An 18,471-nucleotide genomic window follows, 5' to 3' on the forward strand; every position below is an offset into this window, starting at 1 on the left:
AACTTTGCGCAGTTGTGTCTCTTATTGTACATTTTATCGAAAAAACTAGTTAGGGAACTTCAAATGACGGCCTTAAAATAAAGATTTATTTTTTTCACGATGACAAATGTCTGGCAACAGGTGAACGTAGCGAAGTGAAGCGATCTCTAAAAATGAATCGCCGAGCGAAAGATGCGAAAACGGAAATAAAACAGGAAATGCGAAAGAGGGAGAGGGAGAGAGAGAGAGAGAGAGAGAGAGAGAACAGATATTTCTTCTACGACGTTAATCCTTATAAAAATATATATCTAAACGTTTGTAAATATTTTTAAACACTTGTACAATGTGCTTGTAAGTGGCATTCTTTGTTCGACAGATGGGTTATAAATAATAATAAAAAAAAATGAAAAGTAATTATAAGCAAAACACTACGAATACTTCTGTGAAACAAAATATTCTCTCCGTCAAAGTTTCTTCCTAAAATATAATAATTCAATTGCAAAACAATTGCGTATACATATTTTCTTGTACAAAAGACGATAGTCTTATTTGTCTTATTAAACTTTTAGTATCAATTATCAGTAAGAGTGCACGAGAATCTGCACACCTGGAGCGGTTAATTTAGCAAAGCTGCCAAGGGAAATCTCACAATCACATAAAACTCGTACGCGAGTCTCTCGTTCACGGAAATCGTAAACGGACACTTTCCAAGGAGTCCACTTTCCGTCTACGGTCCGTTGAGAGTTATCTCCCTTGCGAGAGAGACGAGATCTGTTCACCGTCGCAACCCTGGAGCGCGGATGTTGGGTCCATCGATGCTGTGCCGCGCTCCAGCGACGGAGGAAGGTGCGACAGATCGGCCGCGGATCGTACGCTAGAGCAGAAAATAAACGTATTACGGGGGGCTCGCGGCGGGCCATTTTTGGGATCCCCACCCTAAAGCTACGTGACACGCGTCCTTCCGCCGCGCGCTTTTCGCCCGAAGACTTTTCTCCGCTCAGATACTCGTCTCACGCTGCTCCGATCGCTCGGGTTTTGGTAAGTGCACCATTCTCATCGACAGCGCGCTTTTCCTGCAGTGAAAATGCTTCGCTTCGCTTCTCTTTCTTTCTCTCTTTCTCTCTCTCTCTCTCTGTCTTCTACGCTTTACCCCGTGACAGCGCGATGCGGAACAAGCTCTTGTTGGCGAACGGAGAACGGCGGAAGTGGCGACGAAGGCAGGAATATCTATTCGACGACAGGATAAATCGAATGCGACGCGATAGTGCACTAACCAACAGCACATTTGAACTTTTAAGAAGCTTTAACCTTGGAATTTTAGCGACTCGTCGGTATTTAGCACACTTGTAAGTAGCATCTTTACGATGTATAAACTCTCTGTGCAGATGTTGATCGATCGTCGCAGTGAGATAGTGAAAAGTATCACGAGAGGAACACGCGCTTCTGTTTATATTAAAATATTAGTGTCTCTTTAAAATGTGCGAAAACTCCCGAAGAGGAGGAAGTGCTTTTAAAAAATTGCAGTAAATGATTCAGTGCCGATAATTACGTAGTGCTCGAAATTGGAGTCCGTCTCTGCGTGATTCGTCTACCATCTCAAATAACTTAACGTGTGTTTCTAACATTTCGACGGTAGATCTATCCGCTGGAAAATAAAACTCAAAGCATAAATCGAATTTGAAGGGAAGTAACAGAAGCGTAAATGAAAATTTTAGGAAGCGAAAATTGAAACAATAACATGTAACAGAAGTCTTTTTTACATTTCGTTGTCTCAATTTTCGTCTCCTAAAAGCTTCTGTCGTGTCTCTTACATTTGATTTACGCTCCAATTTTTATTTTCGCTAAGGATTTGGTCTAGCTTGCGTATCTATCCGATTTATATTCTAGACTTACATTTCAAAACGTCTGAAGAAAATTTTACCAACATATACATATAGTACACGTAACGTATACCATATTGCATCAAATAAAATTTTCCTCGGAGATGACGTTTTGGAATGTAGTCTTGATCTGCTCTATCTGGTCTAGCTCGCGTATCTACCCGATTTATATTCTATCTCTTTTTTTTTATTGAACGACGGAGACGACTCCGTTTAACTTCTTACAGGAAGCTAGATTCGTTTCACGAAGACCCGCAATGTCTTGGAAACTGGACAGCTTTGCGAGACTTTCTAACCGCTGCCAAATAATAACAGCTCTGCTAACGCTTGAAGAATTTGCTTTCGGGCTTAACATAAAGCAATGCCGTAAGTAGTATTCGTAACTGTCAACTACGTGCATGCGCTGATTCGTTATGTTACATACACTTTATTGAATATAATATCCCTCGAATAATACTCTTTATATATAATACGATAAATCGATCGACTCCCTCATCAAAAGCGAAGAAATTACATATAAAAAATATCCGCAGTACTACACTGAAATCTTAATTTTTTTTCGACGATAGACATAACAAATATAGTATTGCATCACTTTGACATCAGATGACAAATGTAATCAACAGCTGAGGCTCTCAACAAGTTATTAATACCTCGCAATCGGATGTTACAAGCTTAAATAATATTTTGATTATATTTCACGATAATTTGTAAATTTCTTTTACAAAATAAAAGTAATTCGATTTTTTCGTTCTTGGTTGGAAAAAACGTTTATTTTATGCGGCGAGCAGGTATTTAAAAGATAGCTTTATACATATTGAAAATCAATAAAACATATATTATATTATATACATGTGTATCTATCTTCTTAACGATATTTCTGCTTTAATGTGTTTCATACATATTGAGCATTGTTTTGAATCTGCACTTGGTGATTATAAATTTGTTTATTCTGTATGTCATGAATAGTATTACATTAATTATATTCGAATTTGCATAATAATATTCTCTTGTAAAATTGCGATATCATTCCTCGTGGCATTGAATATTTCATTTCATTCTCGCGCATCAATTTTGTCACATAATTGCCATACAGACGCCTCGCGATGAAATAATTTTATTCGTGAGCGTAAAATTCGCGCGAGGAAGCCGCGATCGCGGAGAACCCGCCGAAGTTTTGTAAAATGCTATTAATACGCGTCGGTTAGATCGAATGTCGGTCGACGGTGGCGGCCAAGTAAAGCCCGTTCTTCTGGGTTATACACTCGTTATGTTTTGGCCTGTTCTTGCGCCGCGCGGCGTCAGAAGCTTTTGCCGCCGTCGTTCCGCACATATTTATAGAATCGGGCTGTAGATGCTATTTCCGTAGACGCCCTGATGCGTGGCTTCTCTTCGTGCTTACGCGTTGCGATCACCTACCGGAATTATGGCTTTGCAGAACGTCGGGCTAGATGGCTCGCAAGCCGTGCGGCACGCATATTTTTGGAGAGCCGAAATGCAGCCATCGAGCTCGAAAAAACGCATACCATCTTCACATAAAAACGCGTCGTCAGTCAACGACGATTTATAATATGAAATTTATAATATGAATGTTTGTATTTTCAGCAAACTCGGTAATTTCGTTAATACGGTCCGCGAAACAAAGCCGCCATCATGGATGTCATCAAAAAGAAAATGCAAGCGATGAAGCTTGAGAAAGATAATGCTATGGACAAAGCTGATACCTGCGAAGGGCAGGCAAAAGAGGCGAATTTGCGCGCAGACAAGGTTCTCGAGGAGGTTGCGGATCTCACGAAAAAATTAGCTCAGGTTGAAGCCGATTTGGTAGCTAACAAGCAAGCTCTTGAGCAGGCTAATAAGGATCTCGAAGATCGCGAGAAATCTCTTACCAATGTAAGCTTTATATATGTATATAGGTGACCCATTATGTTTGAAATGGGTCGAATATCTCGGAAAGTATCAAAAATATAGAAAAATGTTTCAGATAAAAGTCTGAAGAGACGCAAATATCGATAAATTTAATTTTTGAAAAAAATCATTGTTTTTGATAATATGAAACAGAATTTCCGTTTACTAAAATAGAATTATATAATTTCCATTACATAATATGATTCTCTGATTATAAAAATATTGAAATAAAGTTACCAAAAAGTTAATAATTTACGAGATATTTTATACTTTATACTGATATATTTTGATGTAAAATGTTAAATATCTCGTAAAATATTATTTTTTTTTGCAGTCTCATTCCACTCTTATAAACAGAATAATGAGATGAATTAATAGTAAAAAAAACGCATAGTTGCTTATTTAAAAAAGCATCCATTTTGTCTACATATTTTCTTTTAGCAATCATGTGTTTTCTTTTAACTTCAAAATTAAAGAGTTTACAGAAAAAATAAAGAAAATAAATTTTTTGTTACAATGTTCTCGATTTACATAAATTTTTCAAAATTTGTTAAAAACTTTTTTTAACTAAACTATTTTCTCGTGAGATGCGAAAAAATTCAAATGTTCTCGAACTTATAAAAATACACAATAGTGTATATATACTTGTACGTCCACAATTCATATTTGTAATTTGACATATTCCTGAACTAAAAATAAGCATAACAGTAATATAATATTCATATAATATATTATTCATTATCGTATATACATTAATTGCTATTGCTATACTTCATATTTTATACTAGAGATGGAAATCGTTAGTTTTACTGTTACTTTCTATAATAATGATTTAGCAGTGACGTTGCAATTCTTTATGACATTACTAAATCATTATTATAAAAAGTAATGACGTTACTTATACTTCCCATTCTTGTTTTATATTATTGATAAATGGAAAAAGCAATATATTGTATGAATTCCTTGTATATTCAATTTTTCTAGGCTGAATCTGAGGTTGCTGCCCTTAACCGTAAAGTCCAACTTATCGAGGAGGATCTCGAGCGCTCGGAGGAACGACTGAACACCGCGTCCGCTAAGTTGACTGAAGCTTCACAGGCCGCCGACGAGTCTAGCCGGTAATTGAACAACTTAATCGATCTACATATACCACATTACGAAATATGATACAATTGCAGTATGTGCAAAGTATTGGAAAACCGTGCGCAACAGGATGAGGAGAGGATGGACCAATTGACGAATCAATTGAAGGAGGCCCGCCTGCTCGCGGAAGACGCTGATGGAAAATCTGATGAAGTGTCGCGCAAGCTGGCCTTCGTTGAAGACGAGCTCGAAGTCGCAGAAGATCGTGTGAAATCTGGCGAAGCGTAAGTGCCAGATTATTTCACTTAATGCCTAAACAAGTAAAACAAACCCAGTCATATTTTTATATGACTTGTCCGTTTTCTGCTTTCTCTTAGCAAGATCATGGAGCTGGAAGAGGAATTGAAAGTCGTCGGTAACAGCTTGAAATCTTTGGAGGTCTCTGAAGAAAAGGTACGTGATTCTTAAGTATGAATGATAAATATTACATATATATAATTAATAAAAATGTTAAACTATTTAAAATTCAATTTAAATGCTCATCTTTATTTTTAGGCTAATCAACGAGTCGAAGAATTCAAACGCCAATTGAAGACTTTGACAGTCAAATTAAAGGAGGCCGAAGCTCGCGCCGAGTTCGCCGAAAAGACCGTCAAGAAACTCCAGAAGGAGGTTGATAGGCTCGAAGGTAAGTTCCATATGTTCTATTAAAAATATTTAAATGTATATAAATATTATTTCTTGTCTCAAATGGAAATAAAAAAATTATCTTGCATTTCAGATGAATTGGGGATCAACAAGGACAGATACAAGTCGTTGGCCGACGAAATGGACTCGACGTTCGCCGAATTGGCAGGATATTAGATTACTTTATCTCGCTATGTTTCATGCCTAATAATCTTCTTGTCGGAAAAAAATCAACATTCTGTGTTTCTGCGAACCGTTATTGAGCTTGAAGTCGATTCGATTGACAAAAAAGAGAGACATGATTGAAGTCATGCTTTGGACATGACACACATACTACACTCACGTCCTTTGTAATTAATATTGTTATTATAATAGAATTATCGACGTGATCAAGTCGTAATTAATTCTACTCTGTTACATTATTGTACAAAAAATTGAGGGACATTCAATAAACAGTAACATAAATTTAATGTAAAAGCGTACTTCTGTTCCAAACGATCAAGCAATACTTTTATGCGCGATACATTTTCCTATTCAGTTCTACTGCTTTCTATACTGGCATATATACAGTCAAAATATCACGTATTCAACATTGATATCACTACGTAGCTTTTTCATCTCTCTTTCATGCAGAAATAAAAAGATAAATACTTTTAAATAAATTAAAGCAATATATACATATATATATAACCTTCGAATAAAAAAATGTAGAAACACATTTCTGCTCCAAATAATCAATTACTGCTTTGTACACTGACATACAGTCAAAATTATTATATATTTATGGTATCTCTGTGTAGTTTTCTCATCACGCAGAAATAAAAAAATAAATACTTTTAAATGAATTAAAAGCGATATACAGATAAATTGTAAAAATTTTTAATTTGCTATAGACAGGAATTTAATTTTTTTTATGTTAGGAAAATTGAATCAGTACCTCAATCTTTAAAAATAAAAATATTTGGTAAAGTTTCACAGTAAAATTAACTATTTGAGCTCTCAAATTAATACATTTTTAACTCCATCTCTTAAACAACCAGCAAACTCGAGAAAAAAGAAATAAATGGAGATACATATATCGTGTTTTAATTTCTAAAAAGAAATTCTTAAATACAAGTTTTTCAATTTTAATCTCTTCCGCAAAAATATCTATATCTTTTTCTAGTACAAAAGAGAAGCGTACTTCAAATACAATAAATATATAATTTCAAAATTTTAATATTCTATCTAAATTATGAGTTCGTAAAATACTTGCATCTTGAATTACAATCTCTTTACAGGAATACCTCCTACTTCTATCGATAAAAAAAAAATCACAATTTGAGGAATTAGTAATAAACCAATGATATTTCGTACGATAATAAGTATTAGAAAGCATTTGGATTATTCTCAAGACATTTATTATTTTTTAATATATATTTAATAAATGTACATAGAACGTATATCATCAAATGGGATATAAATCGAGCAGTTTTGTCTTGTACTATGTTTCCAAAGTCATAGAGCACTTCTCATTTCGCACGTTATTTTCATCTACTATGTACATGTAAATAAGACTCGTGAGAAATGATACTTGTGCATCTATGAACTTCATATAACATTGATCTAAAAATTCTTACAAAACCGCAATAAAATAATCTTAGCGATTATGCATATGCAATTAAATATTATATTATGATTAGATCAAGTCTACTCGTATTTCACAAAGTATTACTATTAACGTACATCGCATATCACCGTTCAAACATGATTATAAAAAAAAACAATGATCCATACAGTCAACGTTGTAGATATATGATTTTCAACTCCACCATTATGATATATGATGATCTTTACATTAAATAGAATTCAGAAAATCCATTTTAAAGGATTTTAACTATAGTTAACGCAAGACGATAAATAAAGGGATAAAGATCGCAAATTAGAGAAAGATTACACAATTATGCAGCAATATATTGAACTGTGCATGACATCATGATAAAAATGCATGTAAATTTTAATTCATAATTTCTGAACTTCTCAAAGAGATAAATTCTAAATATTCGCATGAATATTCTATAACGTGATATAGATTTTTCCGATCTGCACGAACAAATTTAATACATCGACATTTGTAAAAAATGTCATTCGTAAAATTGTAACAAAATTTGTTCTGAAAAAGGCATCTAAAAAGATAACATCTAGTCTTATCATTTATCGGTCTCTTCTAACCGATGTAAAAAATATCTTATTATTTGATTAGAAAACGCCTTAATTTTTTTTTTATCATCGTAAGAAATATACATATAATTGGAGGAGTGAAAGCCACAGTGGCGGAGTCACTTTTATAATTTCGAGAAACAAAAGGTTTTTAATACATTTGCTTCAGTAGACTGCACCAATGATCTCAAGTCGATAGGTTTTAAAAAAAAAGTGACTTACATCACTATGGCTGCGTTCAGCAGAAAAAATTAGTTAGTTAGCGCTTAGTGATTCTTTGATATAATTGATTCCTACACTTAAATCCAGCGAAGCGGACAGGCTAGCAAAGCTAGGGACAAAAATGGACCCGGCTGAACAGACCGTCGGGGTTCTCTTCGCACTAGGTAAAAGAAAGATAAAGGAAGTGCTGGAGCGGGAGCATTTAAACTCCTGGAGAAAAGCGAAGGGTTGTAAGCAGGCCAAGCAACTAATGAAACAATCCAATCTGGCCAGAACAAAAGAACTGATAGCAATGGAAAGAGACAAACTGAGAACGGGCATAGGCCTCCTCACAGGGCACTTGTCCCTCAGAACACACCTTTATACAGCATCGGACTAGCCGAGCAAAAAAACTGCCGGCTATGTGGAAAAGAAAGCGAGGATAGCGTATACCTTCTGTGCCCTCTGCTTGCCTGCAAGAGATATAGATCCTGGGGTAACACGTTTTTGATACCTGAGGATCTAGACGAAGCAAAAATAAGCGACCTCATAAGCCTAGTACATGGTACGGGGCTGAGCTGGACCGCCTAATCTTTGAAAACAAACAGTGACAATGGAACCTTAGTGATCTAGGTCACGTTAGGCGGCTGTCATAGCCCCACTTGCACTTTTTACTACTACTAGATCGAACGGAGACCTAAAGAATCAATCATATTAAAAAATCACTAAGCGCTAACTGATTAATTTTTTCTGCTGAACACAGCCTATTGCTTTTAGCCCCTCCATATGCATATCACGATTGACACATTCAGCAAAATAGGTTTAAAAATCTTTAACGCCAATCATGCAATAACAATTAAAAATGGAGTTAAAGAAAGGAAGATAAGTTTAATAACAACGTATCGATTAAAATAATCACAAATTGTGATTAAACCGCGAATATTAATGTAATAATTTACTACAATCATAAATATGTGCGCTGAGCTAATTAATTTACTAACAGGCAATATGGCAGAAACCGCATTCATTATAATATTCAAATTTATGAGTGCGACTCACAGATATACACATGTATAACCGATTTCATTTCAATATTTTACAATCAGTATTAATTCTCACATGACAATGTAAATATCGTTCTTAAATAAGATATAAGATTTCATATAGACCTGTGTATATGAATGCATATCTCTTTAGATAGAAACGTTAAAAACAGAAATGTAGAATCCAGCTATCTTAAGGCACTACATTGGTTATGTAACGACAGATTATTTGCTATGTTTATTTGTTAGTTTAACCTTGAAAACATAATAATTTTGTAATCCTGAAACTTATAAAATATGAAATTATTGACACAATCATAGGCAGTATTTATACAGTAAATATAACAATATATAATATAGTATATATTATATTTAAAAATATAATATTAATTATATTATATATAAAAAAAAAATATTTATTACATATTAATAAATAATATATTAATAAATGTACTTTGGTATATTTATTATTTTAGTTGTGTTAATAATTCCTAAAATAATAATACATTTTTCAGCTGTCAAAAACCGCTGCATTATTTCAAAAATTATTTTATACTTCTGTATGACGTATCAGACATGTCTTAGTTTGCCGTATATTTTGCAGGTTTCAGGATTACAAAATCTTTACATTTTTAAGAGAAAACTAAAAAATAAAGTTGTATGTAGCAATTAATCTAATGTCGTACAACCAATAAAGCGCTTCAAAATATCCTTAATATCATGTAATAAAGTCTTAAATCTTCTAATAAAATAAGAAGTTTTAAAGATCAGTACTTATTGTCGAACAAAAAATGTGAATAAATATGAATGGATTTTTATAAACGTATTCGTAAATATGTATGTAAAATTAAAAAATAAAATATGTGTTATTCTTAAAAAAATTAAAAGATAATTAGATTTCTAAAACGTTCAATACAATTGATACGGCACTATCTTGAAAAGACATTCTTTCATTTATTCGTGTTTGGTTACGACAATGTATACAGAACAGAACGACATAACATTGAGTATTTCAATCGACAAGCACACATAACATACACGCACACATAACATACACGCACACATGTACACACGCGTATATACATTTAACTCGATAGATAACGGCATACTTTTTGAAATATAACTGCGTAAACGTGCGATATTTCACGCTCTTTGTTAACATTCTTATGAATGGCATAAAACAAAAAAGAACTGTAATGCCTTAATTATGTAATATAAACATATTTTATCATTTTTTTTATATTATCAAAACGTTAGATTATTTGATGTATCAATTGCACGTAACATTATGACTGGTCTATGATGCAAGAGTACATCATTGTACAATACACATTTTTTAACGTTGCGAAAATTAAAGTTTAATGGATTATGAAGTAAAAGAAGAAGATAGCTTACGTGACAAAGTCATAAGTACGCCAATCCTATTTAATAAAATTAATTTTAGTTTAAAAACGAAAGAGCTAGCAAGGCAGAAAAAGTTAATTGATACAACATGCAGTGTATTACATAAAATACATAATATGTATATGGTGTTTTAAATTTTAGTATAGAATTTATACCAAATAGACAATAGCGACTGATCTTAAAAAAATGTATAATAACAATACGCCCTGTTATAACTGTATAACTCAATAGTATAATCTGCAAGATATTACATTGGGATAATTTCTTAAGAGAAAGATGCTTATGATATTTTATCTTAACATCACACGAGTTATCCCATAACTCTTTTCCATTTGCCTATATCTTGTATAATACATACTATATAAATACACAATACTAGATCATCCTAAATACAAATATTATGTCTCCTTTGTAATATATGTAGATATATATTTTCCCTTTTTCAAAGTAAATATTAGATTATTGGGAGGTATTTTTATATTTAGCATAAGTATTAATTTATGTTAATGTAATGTAATTTATTACAAACTAATGCTTATGTTAAACACAAAAATAGGTTTGCGATGAATTAATAAGTACTCTTAAAAAAAAAGGAAATGTATATCTGTAATCTGCACATTAACATATATTACAAAGCAAACATAATACACATATTTAAAGCATCTGAATAATCATCACAGCTATATTGAATCGTGACATCGAAAGCGAAAAATGACATGTTAATTTTTGTTATGTGCCATTTGTAAATAAAGACAATTTGGATAAAACAAAATGATGACATCGCTTTAAAACAATTATAAAAATGGACGAAAGCTATTCTTATTTCGCCTGACAGTCGATAAATAATCGTAAAAAGTGATAAAAAGCACGTGAAAGTGAAAATAAACTACGCATGTGCATTGAATTTATTTACAAATAACACGTAATAAAAAATGTGTCATCGCTTTTTGATGTTACGATTCAATATAGCTGTGATGACTACTCAGGAGCCTTAATACTTATAAATAATTATTCTTGTATTATTAAATCAGTGCTGCATGTGACACATGTGCTATATAAAATCAACTTTGTTGTGTCCATATAATATAATAAATGCATTATCAAGACGATTTTAAATATCCCCCAAAAGAACATTGCAAATACTCTAAAAAATAGCGAAGCGCTAAATCTTTGTATGTTAGACTTTCTATAATATTCGTCTGCTTTATATTAGATATAAATCTTTATATGCTGGGTTTTGCTATATATTGTACGTTTATACATATTGTATTTTTTAAGTTGGATCTCTATTCTATACGTTATATCTTTGTATACGTTAGGTCTATTTTCACATATTGCATCTTTTATATAGTTGGATATTTTCACATATATTTTGCAAATGTTTTGCGTTTTAATAAATAAAATTATTATATTTATTACACAAGTTAAATTTTAGAGACATCAAAATTATTGGTATTAATATTAGATATTCTAGATTTGACTATTTTTTATATATTTCAATGAAATTAAAAGCAATTTTTTTCAAAAATTTAATGTTGAAGAAAATCATAAGATAAAGTGAGAAAAAAGAAATTAGAAAAGAACGAAAAGCCTGAAGAAGTAAATAGTAATACAAAAAATGGTACAAAATCGCCAAAAACTAACAAAGAACATGATAAAGTGAAAGATGATAAAATGATAAAAGAGAAGTCAGAGAAGAGTGAAAAATATGAAAAAGTAAAGCAAATATTATAAGTCAGCCGAAATATAAACACAAAAAAAAAGGGATAAATGCGATAGTAAGGATCGAGAAAAGAAATAGAAGCAAACACGAGAATAATAATTATTAGATTTCATATTTTTAGACAAATTATTAGTAAATTATAGTGTAGTAATATAAAATGGTAGAAGAAAAAACTTGGGAAAGAAAATAGATTTGTTCTTATTGCAGCATTAGAATTGCACTAGATCTGAACTGAACGAAAACTGAGCGAGGATGTAGTGCAAATAGGTAATAAAAAACGTTGTAGTGCAATCATGGTGGACATGTTCGATCATGTATTAGGTTGAGTAAAAAGTAACTTCGCATTTTTAGATTTTAATTGTCACCTAAAAATACGAAGTTATCCAATAGAATTATTAGATTCATTTGATTAAGAAGATGTAATTACAATTTAATATTAGAAACAATCTTAATCAAAGATAATGATGATAAAAATACAGATGACATATATAATTACATTTAGACAATGTTATTAATACAGTAATGGGTAAGATACTCTTAAAATTTATCTAGATACAGATACAGTTACATGTACGAAAATTTAACTAAGTACAGATATAGATACACATATTAAAATGTATATAGGTACAGATATCAGATACTTTAAAAGTATTTTCAGATACATTTCAGATATTCTTACATTAATTTTATTGTAATAATGGTAATGTGTAAAAAAAAGTATTAGTTATTAAATGAATCATTTATTCATTTATTTTTGTTACATTTAGATAATTGAAAAAATTTATAACTATCGTAAAACGATTCAGAATAAGAATTATAAGATGATATTATTCATCATTATTCATCATAGTTTTACAAATTAAAAATGCTTCAAACATTGTGTTTCCAGCTTAATTATACACGCGTTAGAAATTCCACAGTCTAAGGTTGCGTTCATCAGAAAAAGCAGCTGTGTAACTGTAAAATTCTTTAATATGACTGATTTGTATTTAGATTCAGTGAGGAACTAAGGGAAAGACCAATCATGTTATAGAATTTTACAAAGTTGCTTTTTTTCTGCGGAATGGAATCAATCAACAATCATATACAAAATGGAATTGTGACTATGCTAAGGAAATGTATCTGAAAAATGCATTTGAAAATCAGTTCAGACGCTGTGTTTTTTTATCTAGATATAGATACAAATACTCGAATTTTAATGTACCTCAGATACAGGTTAGATACACAAATCTAGATACATGTATAGAGATACTACCCAACAATGTATTAATATCATATATATGCAAAAGTTATGTTTTACTGAACGTAACCATTTCCGCGTGTTCCATTCCTGCACTGCTTGCACTGACTCTAGACCTAGTGCAGCCAGTTCAGTGAATTTTTGCACCGAGTTTCGCTATATTGCAATAAAGAGGTGTCGTTCATACCACCAAGTCTGCAATAAAGAACGCTTCAGTATATATTTCTTATACTAGTTCTGTAGTTCAGCAATAAAAAAACAAATCTAATGATAAAGTAAAGAATAATAAAGGACGAAGAATAATAAAGACAAAAGAGAGAAAATTTGAAAAAGTAAAGATACGATAAAAATCGTCTGAAACATAATCATAAAAAAGAGAAAGAAGAATAATCAAGATAGGAAAAACTAAAAGAAGCATATTGGTGTATTAACAACAAAAATCAAGCAGAATCTACACTGATAAATTTATAACGTCAAATTATACCCAATTTGAGTTATTTTTTATTATTTCTATAAGTCGCTACTTTTTTAATATGTCGTAAATTTAACTAAAATATGAAGTTAAACAATTTAACTCAAGAAAATGTATTAAATGTATTAATTTAATTCAAATTTAGCTTAAGGATATTAAGCCAACGTGGTTGTTTATGCTAATCTATTAATCTGTCATTACTATCATACAACAATCGTGTAACGCAAACGTTTTGATCTTTATGTAAGTCATCCTCCAGTGTAATACTTTAACATAAACAACTGCGTTGGATATGCTCGTGGCAATTAAACAATCAGCGTGCGCACCGCAAGCATATGAGAGGCGTAACACAGGCCAGAGGCCTAACGTAAGAAGAACTGTGTTGGCTTTAATGCTCCTTAATATCCTTAAATTGAGTTAATCATAAAGCCTTTTTGTTAATTATAATTCAAATTCGGTTTATTATTTACTAAGTATATACATTAATATGGATGTTTACTTTAAAAATAACTACAGAAATTGATTTATATCATTTTGATGCACATAGAAGTCAAAAATAACATATTACTTAACTTAAAGAATTAGATTGTTATTGCTACTTTGATATCTAACAGTTTACTGTATTAAACAATACAGTATGAAGGCTAATCAGCAATAGATTTTGCTCGAATTTTGCTATCAATATATTCAATGTGTCAGCACAGTCAGCAGAATGCATTCAGCAAAGTTTACTCGATTTCTATCACTAATCACTGGACTATATTACAGATGCTACTTGATCTTTGCTATTATTATATTTTCTTGGCAAATTTTGCCAATATATATATAAATTATATAGCAGCATTTGCTGATAATTTCTTAAGAATTGTGTGAAAAAGAACTAAAAAAATATTTTATTTTACATATTATACTTACTATCACAAGAGTCTTTAATCTGCACAAATTACTGCAAATGGTGTATTTCTAATCTGCATAAAATATTGCAATAATACGATTAAACTGAAAAATGTATTCAAAAATTCTTCTGGGGTCTCACGAATAGTAACATTTTTATCATTAAAAAGTCTGTTATCGATTAGATCGATAAGATCATATGACCTTTTAAATATATCTATATAAATTAATACGTCATGCCTTTTATATTACAGATGGTCACGATGCAGAGAAAAACTGTTGAAGACGCTGCACAGTTCTACGATCCAATGCACACAGATCAAAATCAAATGTCTTCTTAGTGATTTCATATTGACCAGTTTCTGCAATTACTTGTACAACTCTTTGTAGCTCGTCATTATCTTGCAATGTCATTATTTTTTGTTGCAAATCCTTTAGTTGTGATACATAATCCTCAGAAAACACTGGCGGTTCACTGATGTCTGCATCAGTACTATTTGTAGAATCTGGAGCTACTTGTTCAGGATCATTATTTTTATTGTTTATATTGTCAGCCATATTGACAACATGATCGTCCTTCTCCTTCTTTACCTCCTTTTCTAAATGATGAGTAGTATCAACATCCATCACGACTGGAGATTGGCTCGATGAAACTGGTTCCAAAGGTGGAGAGGTTGATTGACCCCTCTTCTCACGTTTTATTAGAACTTCGTCATCTTCTTTGCTTCGCTTCCTTTTCCGATTTTCTCTCTCTTCGCCTCTACTTCCTTTGGACTTGTCTCGTCTGCTACGATCACTCTTCTCTTTCTTCGCCTCCACCGATATACCAGGAGAAAGTGGTTTTGCTGTTTCTGATGGTACAGTGGATATTACATGGTCTGGCTCCTTTTTAATATTAGATTTACTTTCAGGTAATGAATCGTCATCTATCGAAGGTGCTGAATCGCTACTGTCTCTTTCCGGAATCTCTGTCAAAAGGGATGATAATGGATTCCCGATTAGTGAAGATGCGTTATTCTGTTTTTCACTCTCATCCTTACTCCTATCACGTTTCTCTTTCTTTTCTCGATCTTTACTATCTCGTTTATCCTTTTTCTCTCTTTTTTTATGTTTATGTTTCGGTCGATCTTTATCGTATTTGCCGTCTTTTGCTTTTTCAGGTTTTTCACTTTTCTCCGACTTCTCTTTTATCACTTTATCCTCCTTCACTTTATCATTTTCTTTACCAGTTTTTGGTGATTTTCTATCATCTTTTGACGATTTGTGTTCTTGAAATTTCTCCTTGTCTGATTTCTCTGCTTTATCCGTTTTTTCAGATTTTTTCTCGATTATCTTTGTGACATCTTTAACATTGGTTTTTTCTGATTCTTTATATTTATCCTTTCTTTCTTTGTCCCTATCATCTTTGTGTTTCTTCTTATCTTTCTTCTTTTCAGACTTTGAAGAAGAATCTACATCATTTCTGGAGTTATTTTTCGCCTTTTCCTTTTCTTTACTATCTTTCTCTTTTTCCAGTGTAACTTTCTTCATCTCCTTTTCTTTTGATTTAGGAGATAGAGATCGTTTTGTAGATGGCAAAGGACTTAACGGCTTCTTTGTTGCGACAGGTGATGCCGGTCTTTTGCTACCAGGACTCGAATGACTTTTACTTCCAGGACTAGGAGGTCTCTTGGATTTATCTTTACTCCTAAGTTGATCCTTAGAACTGTCTCTAACCTTTTTATCCTTCTTCTCATCTATTTTGTCTTTTCTATTATCTTTATGAGGACTTTCCTTTGATTTAATTGTTTTATCCACTTTGTCAGATTTTTCGGTAACAGCTAAAGGTTTAGGAACTAAATTTTTATCAGATTGACTTGTCTTTTTGCTATCTGGTGATATCTTTACAGGCGCTGTTTTTATAGGAGGGCCAAATAAATCGTGAAACGAATTAGAAGTTTTAGATTCGGTAATACGATGCTTCTTGCTTTCGCTGCCATTTAATTTTGGTTTGCCAACCATCGTGGATGTTTTTGTATCACTTTTTTCTAATGAACCATCTCTACTAGATACTACAACCTAAAATTATAAAATATAATTAGAAAAATTATTATATTAATATATAACATACCAATACATTGCTTAATATATTGACATTTATTATACATATTTTTTGTAATATATTCTACTTCATAATATAAACACAATAATCTACAAATATTTAAATAAAAACTAGACTTACAGCTCCACCTTTCAAAAGTTTTTTCCTAAAGTCATCAGAAGGATTACGAAGTACTTCTACATGGCGTATAGTCTTGTTAATAGGCGGACCACTTGGCTGCAAATGCAGATCGTACGATATTTGAAATTTCTTGGGTTCATCTTTATTCTTCAGATAAATTTCGATCGGTATTATAAAGCCTGCATAACCAGATTCTTTCACCACAAATGGTGGTTCTTTGAGTACTCTCTTAGGATTCCGAAACGTATCATGTAAGAGAAATACCACTAAAAATATAAGAAAAGTTGTTTTTATGACAAGAAAGTCTAAAAGAATAACATTTACAGTGTAAAGATAAGTAATACGATAATGTGTCAAGTTATATAAATAAAAAAAAAGAATGAAGAAATACAAATATTGTTTTTGACTTAGTGAGTTTGAACCAATCTGGATTGGATTATGAACGTTACATGGCTTTACCATCGACTAATGTTACATGCTCTATCAATAGTAGAGCATACAACGTCATTAATCCAACATTGTCCAACTCCACTATGAGTGAACATACTAATAGAATTATAAGGATTGGATTAAGGAGAAGATATACCTTTCTCAATGTAATGATGTATATCTGCATTATCCACTCCTCGTACAAATACCTCCCAATCATGCGTGTATCCCTCAGGAGTGCTACGCATACGTAGCATCGAGGTATGTCCGCATTCCAAAGTGATACGCACTGCCATCCTCTTGTACAAACAATTTCAATCACTTTGCAAAAAAAAGTACCACGAAGTAGCCTTAGTTCCACAGATGGACACCGACTACCATTTACATTTTTTCAATCATCCTCATGAAAGCTACCGACGAAAATGATTGCTAGAAAATCACCGGGTCGCACGCGAATCTTTTAGAATCACCGTGTGCAAGCGGGCAACATCGCAGATCCACCTCGTACTACAAGCGAGCGTGAATGACAACGCGTGTTTCACGATCATTAAGGCACGCGGAACGCGGGCGCATATATTCCACCACGGTACGCACTTGGTTTTTGTATGAAAATTGTCACCGTTACGGCGAAGAATCGACGCTTTATCGCGCACGTGACTCACCGAGAATATACCGCTTCGCGGAAGACCGCTCTTAATCGCCAATTCTCTTGTGTTAGATCGACCTCGAGACTATCAACAGGTAAACCGTACAGTAACGAAGCTCGTCGGCATCGTAGACGATCTTCGTCCTTCTCCCGTATGATCTGCGTAAACCTTGTACCCCGCTCACTCTTCGCCGTGTTCGCCGTATGTTCTGGTATGTTCGTGAAAAATTGAAACTGCCATCTGTCGGTGCGCGAATGGCTAGTTAAAAGCCCGTTTATATGAATCCACAGGTCTGTTTTTTATTGCTGCACTCTCTGAACTGGTGCACACGGTGCAATAAGTTGAAGTGAAACAAGTATACTTTTGTTTCATTTCAACTTATTCCACCGTGTGCACCAGTTCAGAGAGTGTGCAACAATAAAAAAATAGACCACACGTCTGGACAAACTAGTTATATGGAT

At 32.6% G+C, this 18,471-nt stretch overlaps 2 protein-coding genes across 2 annotated transcripts; one reads left to right on the forward strand and one right to left on the reverse strand.

Moving 5' to 3' along the window:
* The first annotated feature begins 921 nt into the window (after positions 1-921).
* Positions 922-6,017, forward strand: Tm2 (tropomyosin 2). Its single transcript, XM_018456300.1, has 7 exons — positions 922-1,017; positions 3,465-3,752; positions 4,752-4,885; positions 4,946-5,134; positions 5,228-5,303; positions 5,406-5,538; positions 5,632-6,017. The coding sequence occupies exons 2-7, from the start codon at positions 3,513-3,515 to the stop codon at positions 5,712-5,714; spliced, it is 855 nt and encodes a 284-aa protein (XP_018311802.1). The 5' UTR covers positions 922-1,017; positions 3,465-3,512; the 3' UTR covers positions 5,715-6,017.
* Positions 6,018-14,849: 8,832 nt separating this feature from the next.
* On the reverse strand, positions 14,850-18,159 carry ear (ENL/AF9-related super elongation complex transcription factor). The gene is made up of 3 exons (XM_018456299.1): positions 17,521-18,159; positions 16,935-17,200; positions 14,850-16,771 (listed from the first exon to the last, which is right to left on the reverse strand). The coding sequence occupies exons 1-3, from the start codon at positions 17,657-17,659 to the stop codon at positions 14,972-14,974; spliced, it is 2,205 nt and encodes a 734-aa protein (XP_018311801.1). The 5' UTR covers positions 17,660-18,159; the 3' UTR covers positions 14,850-14,971.
* Positions 18,160-18,471: the final 312 nt, after the last annotated feature.

This window comes from Mycetomoellerius zeteki, unplaced genomic scaffold, assembly GCF_001594055.1.
Source record: "Mycetomoellerius zeteki isolate Tzet28-1 unplaced genomic scaffold, Tzet1.0 scaffold565, whole genome shotgun sequence".
Classification (NCBI taxonomy): Eukaryota; Metazoa; Arthropoda; class Insecta; order Hymenoptera; family Formicidae; genus Mycetomoellerius; species Mycetomoellerius zeteki.

What these genes read in the sequence shown, in the direction of transcription:
- Tm2 (XM_018456300.1), top strand. Translation starts at nt 3,513, where the DNA reads ATGGATGTCATCAAAAAGAAAATGCAAGCGATGAAGCTTGAGAAAGAT. An exon ending in GCGAGAAATCTCTTACCAAT is followed by an intron (nt 3,753 to 4,751) that starts GTAAGCTTTATA and finishes CAATTTTTCTAG; the next exon opens with GCTGAATCTGAGGTTGCTGC. An exon ending in CGTGTGAAATCTGGCGAAGC is followed by an intron (nt 5,135 to 5,227) that starts GTAAGTGCCAGA and finishes GCTTTCTCTTAG; the next exon opens with CAAGATCATGGAGCTGGAAG.
- ear (XM_018456299.1), bottom strand. Translation starts at nt 17,659, where the DNA reads ATGGCAGTGCGTATCACTTTGGAATGCGGACATACCTCGATGCTACGT. An exon ending in ACATCATTACATTGAGAAAG is followed by an intron (nt 17,201 to 17,520) that starts GTATATCTTCTC and finishes TTATATTTTTAG; the next exon opens with TGGTATTTCTCTTACATGAT. An exon ending in AACTTTTGAAAGGTGGAGCT is followed by an intron (nt 16,772 to 16,934) that starts GTAAGTCTAGTT and finishes TTATAATTTTAG; the next exon opens with GTTGTAGTATCTAGTAGAGA.